The sequence below is a fragment of the Notamacropus eugenii genome, chromosome 1, assembly GCF_028372415.1.
Source record: "Notamacropus eugenii isolate mMacEug1 chromosome 1, mMacEug1.pri_v2, whole genome shotgun sequence".
Lineage (NCBI taxonomy): Eukaryota > Metazoa > Chordata > Mammalia > Diprotodontia > Macropodidae > Notamacropus > Notamacropus eugenii.
This window is the reverse complement of record NC_092872.1, coordinates 176892302-176910197: the sequence shown is the minus strand read 5'-3', so window position 1 is coordinate 176910197 and position 17896 is coordinate 176892302. Positions and strand designations below refer to the sequence as shown.

The 17896-nt window shown below is 40.6% G+C and overlaps 1 protein-coding gene across 1 annotated transcript in view; it reads right to left on the bottom strand.

The window, feature by feature from the left end:
- The window catches only part of HDGFL3 (HDGF like 3), an 83079-nt gene extending 68587 nt beyond the window's left edge, over window positions 1-14492 (bottom strand). The window contains exon 1 of the mRNA XM_072619629.1: window positions 14218-14492. Coding sequence (XP_072475730.1) covers window positions 14218-14301 — 84 coding nt within the window. The 5' untranslated portion in view covers window positions 14302-14492. The remainder of the gene's footprint in view (window positions 1-14217) is intronic.
- Between the last annotated feature and the right edge of the window lie 3404 nt (window positions 14493-17896).

Here is a 17896-nt window from a genome sequence, read left to right as displayed (position 1 = left end):
CAAGAGGATGTATATTTCTTGTATATAGAAGGTATCAAGAAAGGTTTGGATAAATTCATGGATGACAGATGCATAAAAGGTAATTAAGGAGAATTCAGAGGTGTTTTGTTCATTTTCCTAACTGTTTAAGGTCAATAAAAACAATAGGTTCCTCAGGCCAACCAAGTATGGATTTTTATGTTCTTACAGCATTAACATCAAGCTAAAAGTTGGGTGGTTTCAAACATCTGTGTGTGTGTGTGTGTGTGTGTGTGTCTGTGTGTGTGTGTGTCTGTGTGTGTGTGTCTGTGTGTGTGCGTTACTTTGGAAAATATTGTAAGGAAAATATGCCAAGACCAAATGTGAGAATTAATCACATCTAAAACCTCAATTACTTCTTTTTTTATGTAGACACATGAAACATAAATCAATCTGTTACCATTTGGTTCTAATGTAGGTGTCCACAAAACCAGACTGAAATAAATCAATAAGTACCTCATTCCAAAGTTCAAACAAAGCACTCCATAAAAATGATTTGCTTAATCTTCTCACATTACCTGAGAGAGGATCAACTATCAATTTTTCTTTTCCAAAATCCTAAGTCTCATTGGGGAAGTCAGGGGGAAGCTAGAGATGAGAACTCATTTAACCCAGTACTCGCTCTACTTTGTGTCTCACCAAATAGCAAATTAATTGAAAAGAATTTATTACATTATTTCTTCTGTATATGAAAGGGATTAGCAGTCTCTCCAAAACTGTAAGATATTTTAACTAAGACATTTTATTGCAATGGTAAAGACATAAGAAATATAGGTCAGTAGCTAGTACCAGGAGATCTGATTATTTCACTTTTCTGAGTTAGAAATGTCATTCCTTATAATTTTTTTCCCTTCAAATCTTGTTTGAAATATTTGGTAAAATAAATTTTTAAATTTGCCACTACTGCTGAACTTAACAGTTTAACCCCTTACACATATTGTCAACATGAAAAACTGAAATGTTATTAATGGAGTGCCAAAGTCAGAATTCTCTAGTTCCCCATACATACTCACAACCTTTGGATTACCTTTGACTTTTCCACATTTTGGAAGCTGAATATTCCAACCTTTACATAGTTTAGTAGAGTTCTAGGACAGATTCAAAGCATCTGATCTGGAGCTTGTGCTTTGAGGTAGGAAGGAGGCCCTTCAAAGGCCCTTTGTGCATTCCAAGACACTCTTAGAGTGTGAAGAAAGGGATAGGACACATTACAGATTTTCAGACTTTCAGCAGTCTTTCCCCAAACTCTCAATTCTCTCATGATCAGAAGTATCTACAATGAAATGTAAGTTCAGGGATCAGGATACCAGTCAATAAACAAGTTATAGGGAGATAAACCTCCTGTACAGTCAAATAAAATCAGTCAATTAATAAGTATTTACTGAATACCTACTATGTGTCAAACCCTATTGAGAAGTAGACCTGGTTCTTACTGAATAATTATTAATAAATAATTGCTAACAAAATCATGTCTTTTGTTTGCATATGCTTTTAAAATATTTTCATAAATATATTCTTTTATTTCATATTTACACACACACAACTAGAAGCTACAAAGGACAAATATCTTTTCTAACTTAGAAAACTAATAGAGATATATGGTAATTCTTCATGAACTTACTGTGACTTAACAACCTCTAAGGTTTTTTTCAACTCCAAGATTCTATGATCTAGGGAACAATGGATGACTTAAGGGGTCTTTGCAGGTTACTTATTTTTAAACTATTGTTTTAAAATCTCACTACTGACAAGTTTATTAAAAGGCACAAAATAAACCTTGGAGAAATGCTGTATTGTACCAATTATTCACCCCAATAAAAATTCTGCTACATTATAGAAAATTTGGCAGTGGACATTAAGCCAGAGTATGCCAATTTGTCCTGACATATGCATAATATTAACTCAAATTTATATTGCACTTTAGGATTTGCAGAGAATATTCTTTACAATAATTCTGTGAGGAAATATTGCAAGTATCATTATCCCTGTTTTCACAGATGAAGAAACTGAGGTTATGACTTTTTCAACATCATACAAATAATAAGTATCACAGTTGAGATCTGAACCTCAGTCTCTCCTGACTCGACTCCAGATCAGAAGAATTCTTCCATAATATCAATCTGTATACCTGTTGTATGGACCGGGGATCTCTAAAGTGAAGGCTGGGGCATAATGACAAGAGGATTGTGACTTGACCCTAAGGGGTGGGTGATCAAACAATCAAAATATGGGAATATACATTTCATCCAACTTTCTCCCCATAGTCAATCATGGGTTTGTCTCTAACACAACTACAACATCCCCTTTAACACTCTTGCATTCAGCTTCCTTCCATGGTTGGCCTTTTATATCTGCACTGGCAAGGGGTCCCTTAGGGTGAAAAGGATATAACCTAATCTGATAACCTAATTTATTCAACCAAATTTTCAATGGCAATCCTCATCCCAAGAATCACTACCTTGTCTCCCCCCACCCCCCAATCACTACCAATGTAGTCTGCACTACAGAGAAGTGAACAATGAGTCAATTCCCCTTATCTCCCCCCCGCCATCTCTTATTTTTCAATGAGAAGGAGTAACTAGCACAAGATAAACAGATATAAATAAGTTGTAATTACATAATCTTTCCCTTCAAACCTATTCCTCTTCCAAATTTCTCTATTTCTATGGATGGTGCAGTCATCCTTCCAGTCTCTCAAGTTTAAAGCCTCCTCCTTAGTCTAGATGACTCAATCATAAAATTCTCTCCCACTACCCACCTCATCCCTTGTCCCTCTCCATGGAGATTTTTGAATCATATTTTACTGAGAAAAGAGGGTTGACTTGCCTTGAGCATTCTCCTTGTCAAAGCTTTTTGTGCCCTTGACCTCATCCTCTTCCATGTCCTTTGGCAGCTTGTACTCTCAATTGTCCTTTCTCTAGATTTTCTTTTGCTTTATCTATTGGTTCTTCCCTGCTGCCTACAAATATTCCCAGATCTCCTCATCCTTAAAATATCTCCTTCAATCCTATTATCCTCTGAAGAAGTCATCCTATATCTCATCTAACCTCAGACCTCAGAGAGCAGAAACTGCTCTCTCCAAGGCAAGCAATACTCTCTTAGTGTTTGCTGATGTCCCTTCCTTTCATGGCCTTCTGAACCTCTCTGCAACATCTGATATAGGATATTCTCTTCTCTCTGATTTTCATGACACATGTTTGGCCAATCCTTCTCAGTCTTTTTTTTACTAAGTCATCATCTACATGCTATTCCTCAACTCTGGGTTATCTAAGCTTCTATTCTGGTTCCTCTTCACTTCTCTCTCTGTCCTTTATTCTCAATGATTTAATCTTCCACTGATTCAACTACCATCTCTATGCAAATGACTCCCAGAGCAATATAGCTAGCCTCTCTCCTGGGGTCCAAGCCCTCACTACAAACTACCTATTGGATATTTCCTAATGAATATCCAATCTGCCTCTCAAACTCAATAAGATTAAAATAAAACTCATTATCTTCTTCCCTGCCAAACCCACTCCTTTTATTAACTTCTCTATCTGTGTTGCAGGTACTACCACTCTTTGAGTCACACCAGTTCACAACCATTGAGTCTTCCTCAACTTCTCTTCTCTCACTCTTAATATTCAGTAGATTGTCACGTGTTGCCAGTTCTAACTTCACAACATTTTTCTTCCTCTCCACTTGCATGGGAACCACCTCCTTGACTCCAGACTCTCTTGTCTCCAGTAGATCTTCAACACAGCTGCCAAACTGATATTCCCAAAGCATAGGTCTACTATGTCACTCTCCTACTCAGGAAGTTTGAGTAGCTCCCTATTGCTTCTATGACAAAATACAAATTCTTCTGTTTAGTATTTAGTCCTTCAGGGTCTAATACCAGCTAACTTTTCCAGGCTTACAGCACATCATTCTCTTTCATGCATCCTCCATTCCAGTCAAACCTACCTACTTACAATGTCCCTGCAAATGACATTCTACTTCCCACCTCTAGCCTTTGCATAGGCTGTGCCCTGTCACTAGAATATATTCTCTCCTTCCCTTTACCTCTTGGAATCCCTACTTAAGTGCTACATTCTTCTTGAGACCTTTCCCTATCATTCCCAGTTGTTAAAGACACCACTCTGAAATTACTTTGTCTGAACTTTGTATATAGTCTGTACTTACATTTCTGTATACATGTTATTTCATTTCCCCAAATATAAGCTCTTTGAGGACAAGTACTATTATAGTTTTGTTTTTGTGTATGTAGCACTTGGCAAAATGTCTGGTCCACAGTAGATAACTTAATAAAAGCTTATTGGTTGAATGGGTGGGGAACAAGTTTGGTTCCCTGGTCAAGTTTCTACCTGGTAAAGTTTCAAGAACTATTTGTAAATAATGATCTCTAGGTGGAGATAGTTGGCCTAAACAATAGTCAGAGAACTCTGGCGGTGGAAGGAACTTTAGAAGTCATCTAGTTCCATTCCCTCGTGAAGAAACTTGAGGTTCAGAGCAATTTAAATGATTTTGTTCAGTTCATACATTTAGCAATTACAAGAAATGGATTTATAATCCAGATATCCCAGCTTCCGGTAAAATATTTGTGCAAATAGAAGATAACTTTATTAATGATCAGAAGTATTGGCCTCTTCACTTATTTAGGTTTTCCTTTGTGGTATTTTCTAATATTTTCTAATAGGATTGACATTTTCTATGGAGTCATATTAACCTTAAAATAACACGTGAAGAAAACAAATAACTATATCCCTTTTGGTGTAAATTTACACTACATGAAGCAACACACTTTCCAGATGTTGCACACTTGTCACACATACCCTTGGGACATGCTATGGCACACAAGCATGGAATACAGCTCCACAGAACTGAAATACAAGTTGGTGAGTTGCAGTGGTCAATAGAACAAAACTGGGAAATAAATAACCTACCAGTCTCTGAATAAATATACTACAATTCCTTAGGAGAATGAAATTCATCCCCCAGGACACTCACACAGTAGAGCTGGAGGGAGCTTAGAATCTGCTACTGCCTGAAAAAAAAACTTAATAACTATAGCAATTTCAGTGATAGGACAGCAAAGCAGAATTCTAAAAGAGAGGGCTTTGCTCTCTATTGACACAAATAATTTAACTCCTAAGTAATCCTCTGTACTTCAGCTATGGTCAACTCGGCTACAAAAACTCAAATGAATAGGATTCATGACTTCAAAAAAGAAAAGACTCCTGTTCTAATAGTTTAGAACTGGACGTGAACACTTCAGGTGACTTGCCCAAGCACAAACATAAGCTGCAGAGACAAGATTCAAATCCAGGTCCTTTGAATACAAATTCAGTGCTTTTCCCAGTTTGCCATGTCCAGAAAAGGGAAAAGTTCCTCTAAGAAATTGTGTAAGCATGTACATATTTTAATAATCAAATTATTATAGTACACTTTGAAAGATCACAGAGTTTCAAGAGTTAGGACTTCAGAGGCCATCTAGTACAACTTATATCTGTAAAACAATCCTCTCGGTAACATTCAACAAATGGCCACCCAGACTTCACAAGAAGATATTTAATGAGGGGCAATTCATTGCTTCTCAAGGAACCTTGGGACAACTCTAAGTGTTAGTGTTTTCCTTGGGTTGAGCCTAAAATGATTCTGTATTCAATTCAATCTTCAATTCCACTTCCACCCCCATCCCATCCCACCCCTGTGCTGTCCTCTGAGGCAGAACAGAATAATATGATTTCCCCTTCCACATAATATAGCCTTAGCAATACTTTGAAGACCCTCTCAAGTCTTCTTTTCCCTAGGTAAAACATTTCCAATTCCTTCAGCAAATTCTTGACATAGTTCCTAGGTCTTAGAAGCCGATCCAAAAAATAGAACTGCAAATGGGAGAACACTGAAAGGAATCATGAAAATACTAGTATTGTCGTATCCAAGAAACCTAGAAGGAAATGAGATGCTGAAATACCAATTTAAAGTTCTAGAGCAGAAAAGATGAGAAAGGAAGAAGCTTGGCAATACTGAGAATAAAGGGGGAAAAGCACTTAGAATTGCCAAATTTGGCAGCAAAAAAGGATCATAAAAATCTTCTATTTTAACACACTTATGAGAAAACTTGTGAGAAGCCCAGAAAAATGTGAAACAACTTCATTAAGGTCTCAGGGGAAAGCTATTAAGGTAAAAATCCATTACCATCAAGTAATAAATCACTGCACCATAAGACTTTTCTGCCTTTAAAACAAATTATGTACAAGTGTATTTCATATTAATTTTAAAATTTTGAAAATTTAAATGCAGAACACTAAAAAATTGTAAAAGAAGGATATTCTTAGCTTAAAAAAATTTAAAATCAAATTTTTCTGTAGGCATAGGAGAGTGACATCAATACAAATGACATCACAAAAATTAAAACCAAATATATCTTAAGGAATTACTAAGTTACTCATGTGAAAAACATTTTTGAATCAGCTTTCTCTGTACACTTGGATTATCATGTAAAAGCAAAACCAGCTCCAAATTAGAACAATTTAAGCAAGCTATCAATTATTCAAACAATCTATCAATGGAAAAAGGGGGGAAATGGATAAAGGAAAAGACACTATCAACATTTCCTATAAAGTTTATATCTATATAAATAATGCAAGTGCAACATGGGGAGGCCAACAAAGCCCAGGAACCATCACTGCTAGCAAACAATTTATATCCTCACCAAGCAGAGGGATATGGCAGCCAAAGGCAACATGGAGTTAGGATATGAACTCATTTGAAAAATCTTGAGGAGAATGGAGAAAGATGATGAACAATATTAGCTCAAAAAATAGCAAGAAGTGAAGGGAAAAACAAATTTACAATTGAAACAAATTATCCAGAGATCATTTAAGAATGAAACTGGAAGGATGATAGCAGAAAATATGTCTGAATTTTAATAACAAACTATTTTCTCCATCAATGATAGCTATATCATATGTGTACTCTAACACCATAATTCTTAATGTGCTATATAAAAAATGGAAATCTCACTAAAGAAAACAAAGTGATAAGCAGCTAAATAAGACAAAGGACATTTGAGTTCAAGGCTTCACTATTATTCTCAAGATATCTGTGAGACCTGTATGACCTATATCAGACTGCATACCATCTCAGGGAGAAGGAAAAGAGAGGGAGAAAGGGATAGAATTTGAAACACAAAACTTAAAAAATGAACGTAAAAAGTCATTTTTATATGTAACTGGGAAAAAAGTAAAATATTTTTTTAAAAAGATGTCTGTGAGTGGAGAAGGTAAACTGTTGAGGAAAAAAAAACTACAGACATAGTTAATACCAAAAAAGGGAGATAAAAAGGTAACAACTACTATTACATAGCCCACATTCTCATTCTTATAAAATCATTGAAAATAATTTACATTCTATCAAGGGCATCCTTGATGAAAATATGAGAAGAGAATTGGTAGATTCTGCAAATGGCATTCTAAAGCAGACTACAACTTTCACCATAAAATGGGCTGAAAGTTATGGAGAATACAAGATCTCACTATGCTTGTTGTTTGCTGATATATAAGAAGCATTTTATTCACAGGAAAAAAATGTTTCCTTAAAGCCTTCTCTGCAACAAGGTGCTTCTCATGAATAAGTTAAGATCACAAAAGATTACTAGATAGAATCAACAACAGAGAGAACCTTGATGATCTTCTGATTATCACTGTCAAATGAGGTATAAAGGAGAGGTATGTTTGCCAAAGGTGTTTGCAACATGTCCGGGGCGAAATTCAAATGGAAGAGAATCCTTATGGATAATGAGGTTCTCCAGATGTTGCAGTTTTCTGATGACATTAGACAGATTACATCAAGCCCCAAAACACTACACAGTCTCCTAAATAAAATCCAAAATGATACATAGTTTGGTCTGTATGAGAAAGCCCAAATGCATGAAGAATGCCTATTGTCTAGACTACGACATGAACTGGCATGGAGATTCCATAAAGCATGTTCATTAAGTATGTTCATGTACATATATATGATATGTATGTATGTATACATGAGAAGGTGGCACAATGATAAGGATAGAGCACTAGGCTTGGAATCAGGAAGATTTGGGTTCACTTCTGGCCTCTGACACTTACTAGCTGTGTGACCCTGGGCAAGTCACTTCACATCTGTTTATCTCAGTTTCTTCATCTGTAAAATGGGTACCTTCTAGGGTTTTTGTGAGGATCAAATGAGATGTTTGTAAAGTGCTTAACATAGTGCCTGGCACATAGTAGGCATTATATGTTTGTTGGCTATCATTTTATTATTTTTAATTGTGTGTATATATCTGTACTTATATCTATTTCTATGTTTATGTTAGTATCTATAGATATGACATTGCAAATCCATCACTGTGTTGCGCCTTGCACAGGAGAAATGAAGCAGCCTGGTTTGCCTTAAGGAAACTACACAAGTTCTTTCAATAACCCCAAATGTTTCCCTGAAAAAAAATCCTTTTCTTTAAAAAAAACCCCACAAATGTTCTTCTAATAATGCTACATGGATGCAAAACATGAACTACCTCAATCTCTAAAGAATGAAAATTACATGTCACCCAAAAGTCATAGGAGAGATATGTGGCAGATAGAAATAGCTTGTAACACAATACCAAGGAGGAACTGGATATACAAAGACTATCCAACTTATCATCAAAGGCACATATGACCAAAAAAGGTGATATAGGAAGAGAGACAATAAATGGACAGCTATGTACTTTCTTGGTATCCGTGTAATGTCAAGAGAACAAGAGGAAGTCTCTGAGAATTTAAGCTAGAACTGGCACAGAGACTTTACAAGAAGACAAAGATCAAAGTCACAGAAGACAAGAGGGCAAGAATGGGTTACAATCTATGTTGTTGTGGTTAGTACTGACATTGATGAGATCACATATGCGTTGAAATATTAGTTAGAATTTAAGCCATCTGTTGTATTTAAAATTCAGTGTAATACAAAACCAAAATATATAATACACTTAAATTGGCAAAGGATTTCACAGACTATCGATTCTAAATAGTATCATGACAAAGAAGGCAAGAAATATCTTGTTATAGGGAATTTGTAGATTAGGGATTTAATTTTTGTGTAACTGATATGTTTTCATAGCACATCAACATCCCCACAGTTAAATTATCATGTTGACCTGGAAGAGAAATATATGTTTAAGTATGCATATATATATATATGTATATATATATACATACATATGTATTTAGAGATACAAGCTTTCTAAATAAGGGAAGAAAAGACTTTGGAACCCCAATTTAATCAGTTCTCTAGGTCATAAAGCCTAATTTAAAATACTTTGCTTTCCTCTTCAAAACTGATTTTTATATTTGGAATTCAAATGAATATAATGTTTTGCTATCTCAAATTGTGAAAGTCACTATTTGCATATATGTGTTTCCCAGTTCATCTGAAATATTTTACTTTTCCCCACTGAATTATTTGCAATCCAGCTTGGTAAAAATTCACTATAAATTGCTTCTTCTGCTCTAATAAACTGAATAAAATGAAGCTAGCTGATGATGACCATTACCAGATTCTTCCCTAAACCCTAAATTATTATAAAGTATTATCACTATTGGATTATCTCTATGACTCCTTCCAGGTCCCAGAAAACTAAAAAACATTGAGTTATTTTGTCCATTCTCTCAATAAATTCATATCCTGATGTCTCTTTGGCACCTTGAATTCCCAAATGTTGTGCCAGGAGGACTGAAACTCTGACAGGTACTACCAAATTGGAAAGGCTTTGAATATAGGCCCAGACATGGGCCTGTGTATCTGGCTTATGAATACCAGCCTGGCTAAATACAGTATAACTCAACCCCAGAAGACTGACCACTAACTGACTTTCATTCAGCCAAAGCAACTCATGAAAAGATCTAAGACCCACAATCTGTGAGTCTTGAAGAACTGAAGGAAGTATTCTGTCCACTGAATAGCTTCCCAGAGAAGAATAAGAATCAGGGACACTAGTGACCCTTCTGAGTACATAACAGCATTCATAAGCTTGAGGTGTTTAAAATACTGCACAATACACAGCAACAGTCTCTGTACACTGGAGGAGAAGTGAGGCTGGCGATCTGCAAGCCCTCCCTCACTGATATATTAGTTTTTTTTACTGTCATCTTCTTGCCAGTTCAGTGAGTGGCTGCAAGCTAAGGGTTTTCTGAGCACCAGACCTTAAGCTGCCCATTTGTTCAAAGATCATTAAAAAAATAAATGGTTCTTGCTATAGCAGGAAGGATACAAAAGATGATCTGCCTAAGGTGGATTTTGTATTGATTTCACGGTTCTCTTGTCTCTAGTTCCTTCTAATTCTGCTGGGCCGACTAGCTGCCTGGCTTTGATGTTCTGTCTTATCCGACTTCTGATTTCTACATAATCTTGGACTCTGACTTTACTGGGAGAAGGTCAAAGCCAAAGGGTCTTTGACTCACCACTACTCTATCTCCTTCCCAATTCCCCCCTCCCCTGTTCTGTATTTTCTGTTCAGGATGATGATGATGATGATGTGTGTGTGTGTGTGGTTATCTCTCCCTTGTGCTCCTAGCCCTAGCTTTCAGCTTTGTGTATTTAATTAGACAATGCCAGAATTGCAAAGAACCTGTGTGATTCTGTAATAAATCCTATCTACAACATGCTTGACAAGTGATTATCTGGTCACTGCTTAAAGTTCTCTAGTGATTAGGGAGCTCATAATTCTGTTTTGGGGCCAGTCAAATGATCAGGAAATGTTTTCTTAAAGGTAACCTAAATCTGTTTCCTGTAACTTGCACCCATTGATCCTACTTCTACCTTTGGAGGTCAAAAAGAACAAGTTTAATCCCTCTTGACAGGACAATCCTTCAAATATTTGAAGAGTGCTATCATATTGTCACTAATTTTGTAAGATCCTTCAACTGAGAGTAAGTTATATTTATGTAAAATTAAAGACTTGCAAAGCAAAGCTTTCCTGACAAAATTCTTAGGCAAAATTTTCCTCACGAAAATCTTGTGAGGTAAGTATTATACACATTATTATCATTGTTTTACAGATTAGGGAACTGAGACTCAGAGGGGCTCAATCATGCCTAATCACATAGCTATTAAATATCTTAGATGAGATTTTAAAAATCAGGGTTCCTGATTCCAAACCAGTATTCTAGCTATTCACTATGACTCAATCTGCAGATCACTTTGAAAAGCTTCATGGAGTTTGGAAGTTAATGCATCAAATCAAATTATCTTATATCACTTCCTTCAGTTTTGATATCCACAACAGTTTTATATGTTCAAACTGTTAATTCTTTAGGCCAGATATGACTAATTTTACAAACTCACTTTATTTAATTTGCTATCATAAATTCATAAATTCATATAAATAAATTCATAAATTCATCATCCCATGATAATTTGGGAAAATTCTGTCAAATGCAATTTCCTATTTATAAAATCCTTAATTAAATCATAACATCCAAGGTAATTCCCTATTCTACCTACAATTCGTATTTTAAACACTACTTTCTCTTCTGCTATTCTGTAGTAGTGTAGAAGATTATGAGGATTCACAGTTCCTTTTCAAGTTGCATATTTTAATCTCTCTACCCATCCTGCCTTCTTCATCTCTTGTTCTCCTACAGTTCACAACACTCAAAAGAAGATGGGAAATGTCCTTTTTCTTTTAGTCCTATATCAGGTAATTCCTTTGTTGACCCTCAAACCTTCATCACTCAGTGTGACCCAGCTGCAGTGACACAAAGATGATGCAAATAGTTTTGCTTTCACTTTTGTGTTTTAAGTATAACATTTATTTGTGAGCACTTAATAAAAGCTTCGGGAAGCTAATGCTGATGATGAGAGATTCCCTGGATAACCACAGAATTGCTAGAATGAATCACTTTTAGCCTTGAACTTCTTATACTCTACATTCCACTTTAACAATACTCTTAGAATCCAATTATTATCATTTACTAAGCCTTCAGGGTAAAGTACAGAACTTTGAAAGAACCAGTTCCTACTCACAAGGTGCTTACACTGGAAACCTGGATGGATACAGATTGTTCCTTCCTGCTTCCTCCCATCACTGTCCCCCCTCTTTTACCTGCTTGTTTAGTTTCCTAGTTTTCTTTTTTTTTTTCGGAAGAGTGATATACTTTTGGCTATCATTGTCCTGAAATTTACGATACAATCATCAAGCCCAAAGACGATACTAGGGATCATTTTCCTTGTGTTCATTTTTTCATTTCTCCTAGGACACTGTTAGGTGATATTTGTAGGTTTTCCAGTGTTTATGCTTTTTACATCCATTTCCTTCATTTTTTCTTTTTAGCTACTAGTCTTTTTCTCCTTGCCCCCCCATATGGAGGTGGGAAGATGGGAGTTTAAAAAGCAATCTTATTACAGAATAATTTCTATAGTCATAGCGGAGAAAAATGCTAACTACCCCAAGGAAAGTGGCATATAAATTGTATGCGCAGGTTCCTTTTTGGCATCTACGTTTTGCAGTTCCTTTTTGCCTACCTGAACATAGGTTGCCTTCCTCTTATGCTCAACAATAATACTTTTTACTCTCCTACTTTTTACAGGGCTACCCATTTCATTCCCATCATAATAAACTTTTTTTTAAAAAAAATCAATATGGCTATCTGAATATTAGAAATAACAGTTCTAATGTGAACACACTTTTATAGCCTCAGCAAGGAAAGAACAAATGATTTTTGACACCATGCTACCCAAAATGAGTGAAGACAGACATGAACATTATATTCTCCATTTTTATTCTGGTGATTCTTTCTATTCAGTATATTTCTTTAAAAAAAACCAACAACAACTATCCTTTGTCCACTGACTATCTCTACTTCACTAAGTTTCTGTCAGACCCTCCTAGATGCCATATCCTTTTTTGACTTGTGTGTATTTTATTTCCTTGTTTTGCATTTTCCATTTGACTCTGACTTAGAATGTCTTATGGGTCATACTTTCTAATTACAACTTGCCCCCTTTTTTATGAAGTTGACTAATATTATCTAAGACTCCTTAACTCTCCTTTTCCTTGTACTCCTGGTACAGGAATCAGGACCAACTTTCAACTCATTAAAGCACACATGACACAGTCAGCATCCATCATTGTCACCTAATAGAACCAATCAAGTGGGAAAGCAATGAATATGTAATTCACTCAGATGCTTTCTAGAGAGAGAGCGAGCACTGGGCCAAAAACACATATACACAAATGGTTACTGGAGTATTGGGTGACAAAAGTGAATCGTGGAAAGCCAACTTGCTGGCTGTAATAAACGGGGTGAAAAATGGCTCATTGCGCTTTTTACTCAGTGACAGCTTGCAAGCTTCCTGTTATTCCAGGCCAGTTTAAAAGGAAGGAGGAGACACACACTATGAACCTCCAGCCCAAATCAGCAGTCCACCTGATATATGGTGCCACAACCTGTGCCCAGGGAAAATTCAACAAGTCTGGATCTGGAAGGGTGCGTGGACAGACAGATGGACGGCCGCCAAGAAGCCCATATCTCCCTCCGGATTAACACCGGGATGTGTTATTCCAAATATGTGCCTAACTTGTTCAGAAATCCGCTTGCCCTGACCCTACCTGCGCTGTGGCTGCCTAGAGCCTGGGGTATTCGTGCACAGCCCCGGGCAGCGCTGATGCTCCCCCACAGGCTGGCTCTACAGGCCTGGTTTTCACCCGGCGCACGGCCCCGATCGCCCGATACTTTCTGGAAGCGGAGGCACCGCTCGGGCCTGCGGCTGCCGCCGGCGGGGGCAGAGCTGCTGGGGAAGGGCACTTGTTTTCTTCGGAAGCTGCTGGTGCTCTTATAGACGGAAGAAAGGATGGCTGCCCTCCCCGCGGGGGGGTGAGGTGGGGAGAGGAAGGGAGAGGGGAGGATGGGGACGAGAGGGGGCACCTCGGCAGCGCTGCCCTCCGCCTCCATCGTCGGGCTTCCAGGGCACGCGCCCCCCGCCCTGGCCCCGCCGCCGGGGCTGCGGGAGGCTCGCGGTCCCCAGCCCGAGGACGGGGCTGCATCGCTCCGGTTCCGGGTGCGGAGGGGCCGCCCAGGAGGGCAGGTGGGAGGGGAGGGGTAGGTGAGGGGGTCCTCGCGGCCATAAAGAATGGGGAAAATGGTGGGCCAGGAGGCATGCTCCGCAGGGCCCCGCGGGCCCGCTCCCCCGCTCCGTACTCACCCGGGCCGGCCAGTGCGGGTAGCCCTTCATCTTGGCGAACACCAGGTCCCCCGCCTTGTACTCGCGGGGCCGCGGACGCGCCATCCGGAGCCGCCTCTGCTTCCCCGAAATGTCGCCGCCGAAGATCCCGGGGGGCCGCCCCCCCTGCGGGCTGCGCCTCCGAGCCGGGACAGCGAGGGGAGCGACCGCGCGAGGCGGGGCCGGGGCCGGGAAGGGAAGCGGCTGCGGGGCGGCGGCGGCGGCGGCGGCGCTCGGCCGGGCGATGCCTCCTCTCTCCCCCGGCGGCGGCGGCGGCGGCGGCGGCGGCGGCGGCGGCGGCGGCGGCGGCGGCGGCGGGAGCCTCGGCGATGGAGGGGGCGGGGAGCGGGGCGGGAGGACGAGGCGGGGGGAGGGGGACGGGGACCAGGCCCCGGCAAATCACAGCCCCCGACAGCGGGGGAGGGGACACGGCGGCCACCGCGCGGTCACCCCGCGGCGTCCAGGAGGGAGCGCGTCCCAGCGGCTCCGGGCCCGGCGGCTCTGCGCTCCTTCCTGGAGCTGCGGAGGCGAGCCCGCCCGCTGGTCACAGCCGCCGCGTCGCCCGCCTCATGCCCCGCCGGCGGCGGCGCCGGGCCTCCCTCCCCAGCGCGGTGAGGGCGCGGATGGGTTCCGCTCTGGATTCCTCCTCGGGCAGCGGCCGCCAGCACGTTCTTATTATTGTTCTCCCCGGCCCTCAGCATCCCCCCTCCCACCCACCCCCCAGCCCGCCGCGCTCTCCCCCTCCGCCCCCTCCCTCCCTCCCTGCTGCCCGCCCGCCGCGCGCCCTGCGCGGCTGCTCCCCTCGCTCGCCGCCTTCGGCCGCTCAATTTCTAGGTACGCGGTCGCCTTACCCAGTGAAACCCGAGCGCCCCCACCCCCACCGGCCGCTCCTCGTCAGGTCCCCTCCTCCCCGTCCTCGCCGAACGCTAGCCCGAGCCGGGCTGGAGCGCCTTCTCCGGAGCCAGCTAGCCGGAGCCAGCCAGCCCGAGCCCGCTAGCCCGAGCTCCTCTTTTGTTCTCGGTCCGGAGCTACCTCCCCGGGCGGCAGCCCGGCCCGGCCAGTCCTTCTCCGGGTGGCCCTGGCCCCCCACTCCCCACTCGCCCCCTGCCAGCCTGCCCAGAGGGGGCACACCCCCAGTCAACACCCGGCCCTTTCTGGAGGACACCCCTTTTCTTCTCCTGCGCCATCCTTAACATCAGAATCGCAACCCTGGGTCACACCCATGTCCCTTCCAGCTGGGTTCAGCGGCTGCCCGTGGCATCGGGGACATTGAGGAGCAGACCATCATGGTCTCTCCAGGCTTTCCCCCCCATGGTTAGGAGGTGGACCCCAAACAGAATTATCGGCAGGCTAGCTAATGAAGTGGAGCAAGCGTCTTCCCCGGGCCTCTTCATTTCCCTTCAACACGTCGGAGGGAGTCAGCATCTGGACCGTGGTCCTGGCTCTGCCCCTTACTAGCTACATGACCTTGGGCAAATGAAAGCCTTTTGGGGTTTGGGTCTCTTCTGCAAAGGGTACTCGTGTTGGTGTGCCTCGCTTACATACGTTATCCTGGAATCTTAAAACATTTAATCTCAAAATTTCCCAACTGGAAGGGGCCTTAGAGAGCCTCTAGTTCAATTGCACTCAAGAACCCTGTCTGTGGGATGGGAATATCCAATGTCAGATGAGGCAATCTTCAAAGATTTGCCCAATGCCACTTATATTGCAAATGGCTAATGCCAAGACTAGAATCCGGGTCTTCAAGTCTAATTCACTGCCTAGTTTTCTACCTTGCCCATCACAACGCTGTAGTGAAGCTCAAATGAGAAAATGCATTGTGAAAGCAGGTTTGTTTGGGGTTTTGTTTTTTGAGAGATTGTTATTATTTCCTTGTACTTTTTTTCTGGTACCTACCTTACCTATATGGTCAGTGCTCCTAGGCTGCCCAAAGAATATCACTGCAGTGCCCTTTGGGGGCTACTGCAAACCTTTCCCTCTTCCTTAGTGTCTGTCTTTTATAAAATTCCCTTGAAATTCTTCTAGGTGGTTGATTTATAGTTAGTATGATAAATTAATAAAAATTAGGGTGGGAACTGGTTTATTAAAATTACATTGGAGTTAGAAGGGACTCTAAAGGTCATGTAGGGCCACCTTCCATCCCATGATGAAGTTCCGCTTCATGCTCCTCTTTATAACACTAAGCCTCTGAACCTTATAGGTGGTGATAGTGAGCATCTCATTTGAATGTTGGACAGCTCCAAGTGTTAGACCACTTTCTTAGGTTGATTCAAAAATTGACTCCTTGTAGCTTTCAGATCACTACTAAATGAAGGCAGAATTGGAGAGATGGAAAGGATCTCAGGGGGCATCTGGTCCAACAGACAGCTGACAAAAATCCCCTCTATTACATTCCCAATGAATGGCTCCTTTTGAAGACCTTAAGTGAAGACAACTGACTACCTCCTGAGACAACTTACTATATTTTTGACTCTTAACTGTTAAGTTTTTCCTCACATGAATACTCAGTCTATTTCTCTGAAACTACTACTCACTGCTCCTCTCTGTGCCATTTGGGGTCAAGAAAAAATGAGTCTAATCTCTTTCCAAATATGTGAAACCAGTTATCATAATAACACATCACATTTACATATATCACAACAACTGGTTAGGGAGGTAGTACAAATACTATTATCTCTATTACAAATGAGGAAACTGAGAATCTGATAAGTTAAGTGACTTATCTAAGGTCACATGGTTAATGTTTGATACTGGTCTTAAATCTAGGTCTCCTGACTCCCAGTTTAATGTTCTGTCTACTAAACCATGATGTCTCCACCTTCTGGTCATAGTTTTTTTTTTTTTTTCTGGAACTGGAGAAAATAAGTATAATTTTTCTTTCACAGGATAGCCCAGAAATTATGATAACTATCAAGTACCACTGTCCTGAGTCTTCTTTTCACAAACCCAGTTTCTTCAATTCTTTTCATATGACAAAGTTTCCAGACTACTAACTTTATTGGCTGCCCTTTTATGGATGTACTCCAGCATGTCAATGTCCCTCTTAAAATATGATGCTCACATCTAGACAGAGCATCCCTTATTTTACCTTTATCTAGTTTATTTAACACTACTTTTAAATTTTTGAGTTCCAAATTCTCTTCCTCCAGCCCCTTTTCCACCTGAGAAGACAAGAAATGTGATATCAATTATACATAGACATAGTATTCTAAATGTGTACTTAATGTATTAGCCTTCCTAGATAACAGCTACATTTTAACAGGTAAAGTGAAGTCTTTAGGCCAGGGGTAACATTGCCAATATCCTTCAAATCACAAACACTCTAAATAATGGTCCTGAATGGAAGCACTGCTGGACTAACTAAAAGACCTGAGTTATAATCTTGGCTTTGTCATTTCTCAGTCATGTGACCTTGGGTAAATCATTTAACATCTCTCCTCATTTATACAATGATGGAGATAGCAATAACTGCCATGTTTACCTCATGGATTTATTGTAAGGATCAAGTGAGATAATATACACGATATGCTTTGTAAATTATAAAATTCTAGATTAGTGTCATTGGACCTATTCATAAATTTATCTGAGTCTTTTTTGGTACTATTTGTGTTTGAGGTTCTGTTATCCCTTGGGCCAATAAATTCCTTAAATCATTAGCAAT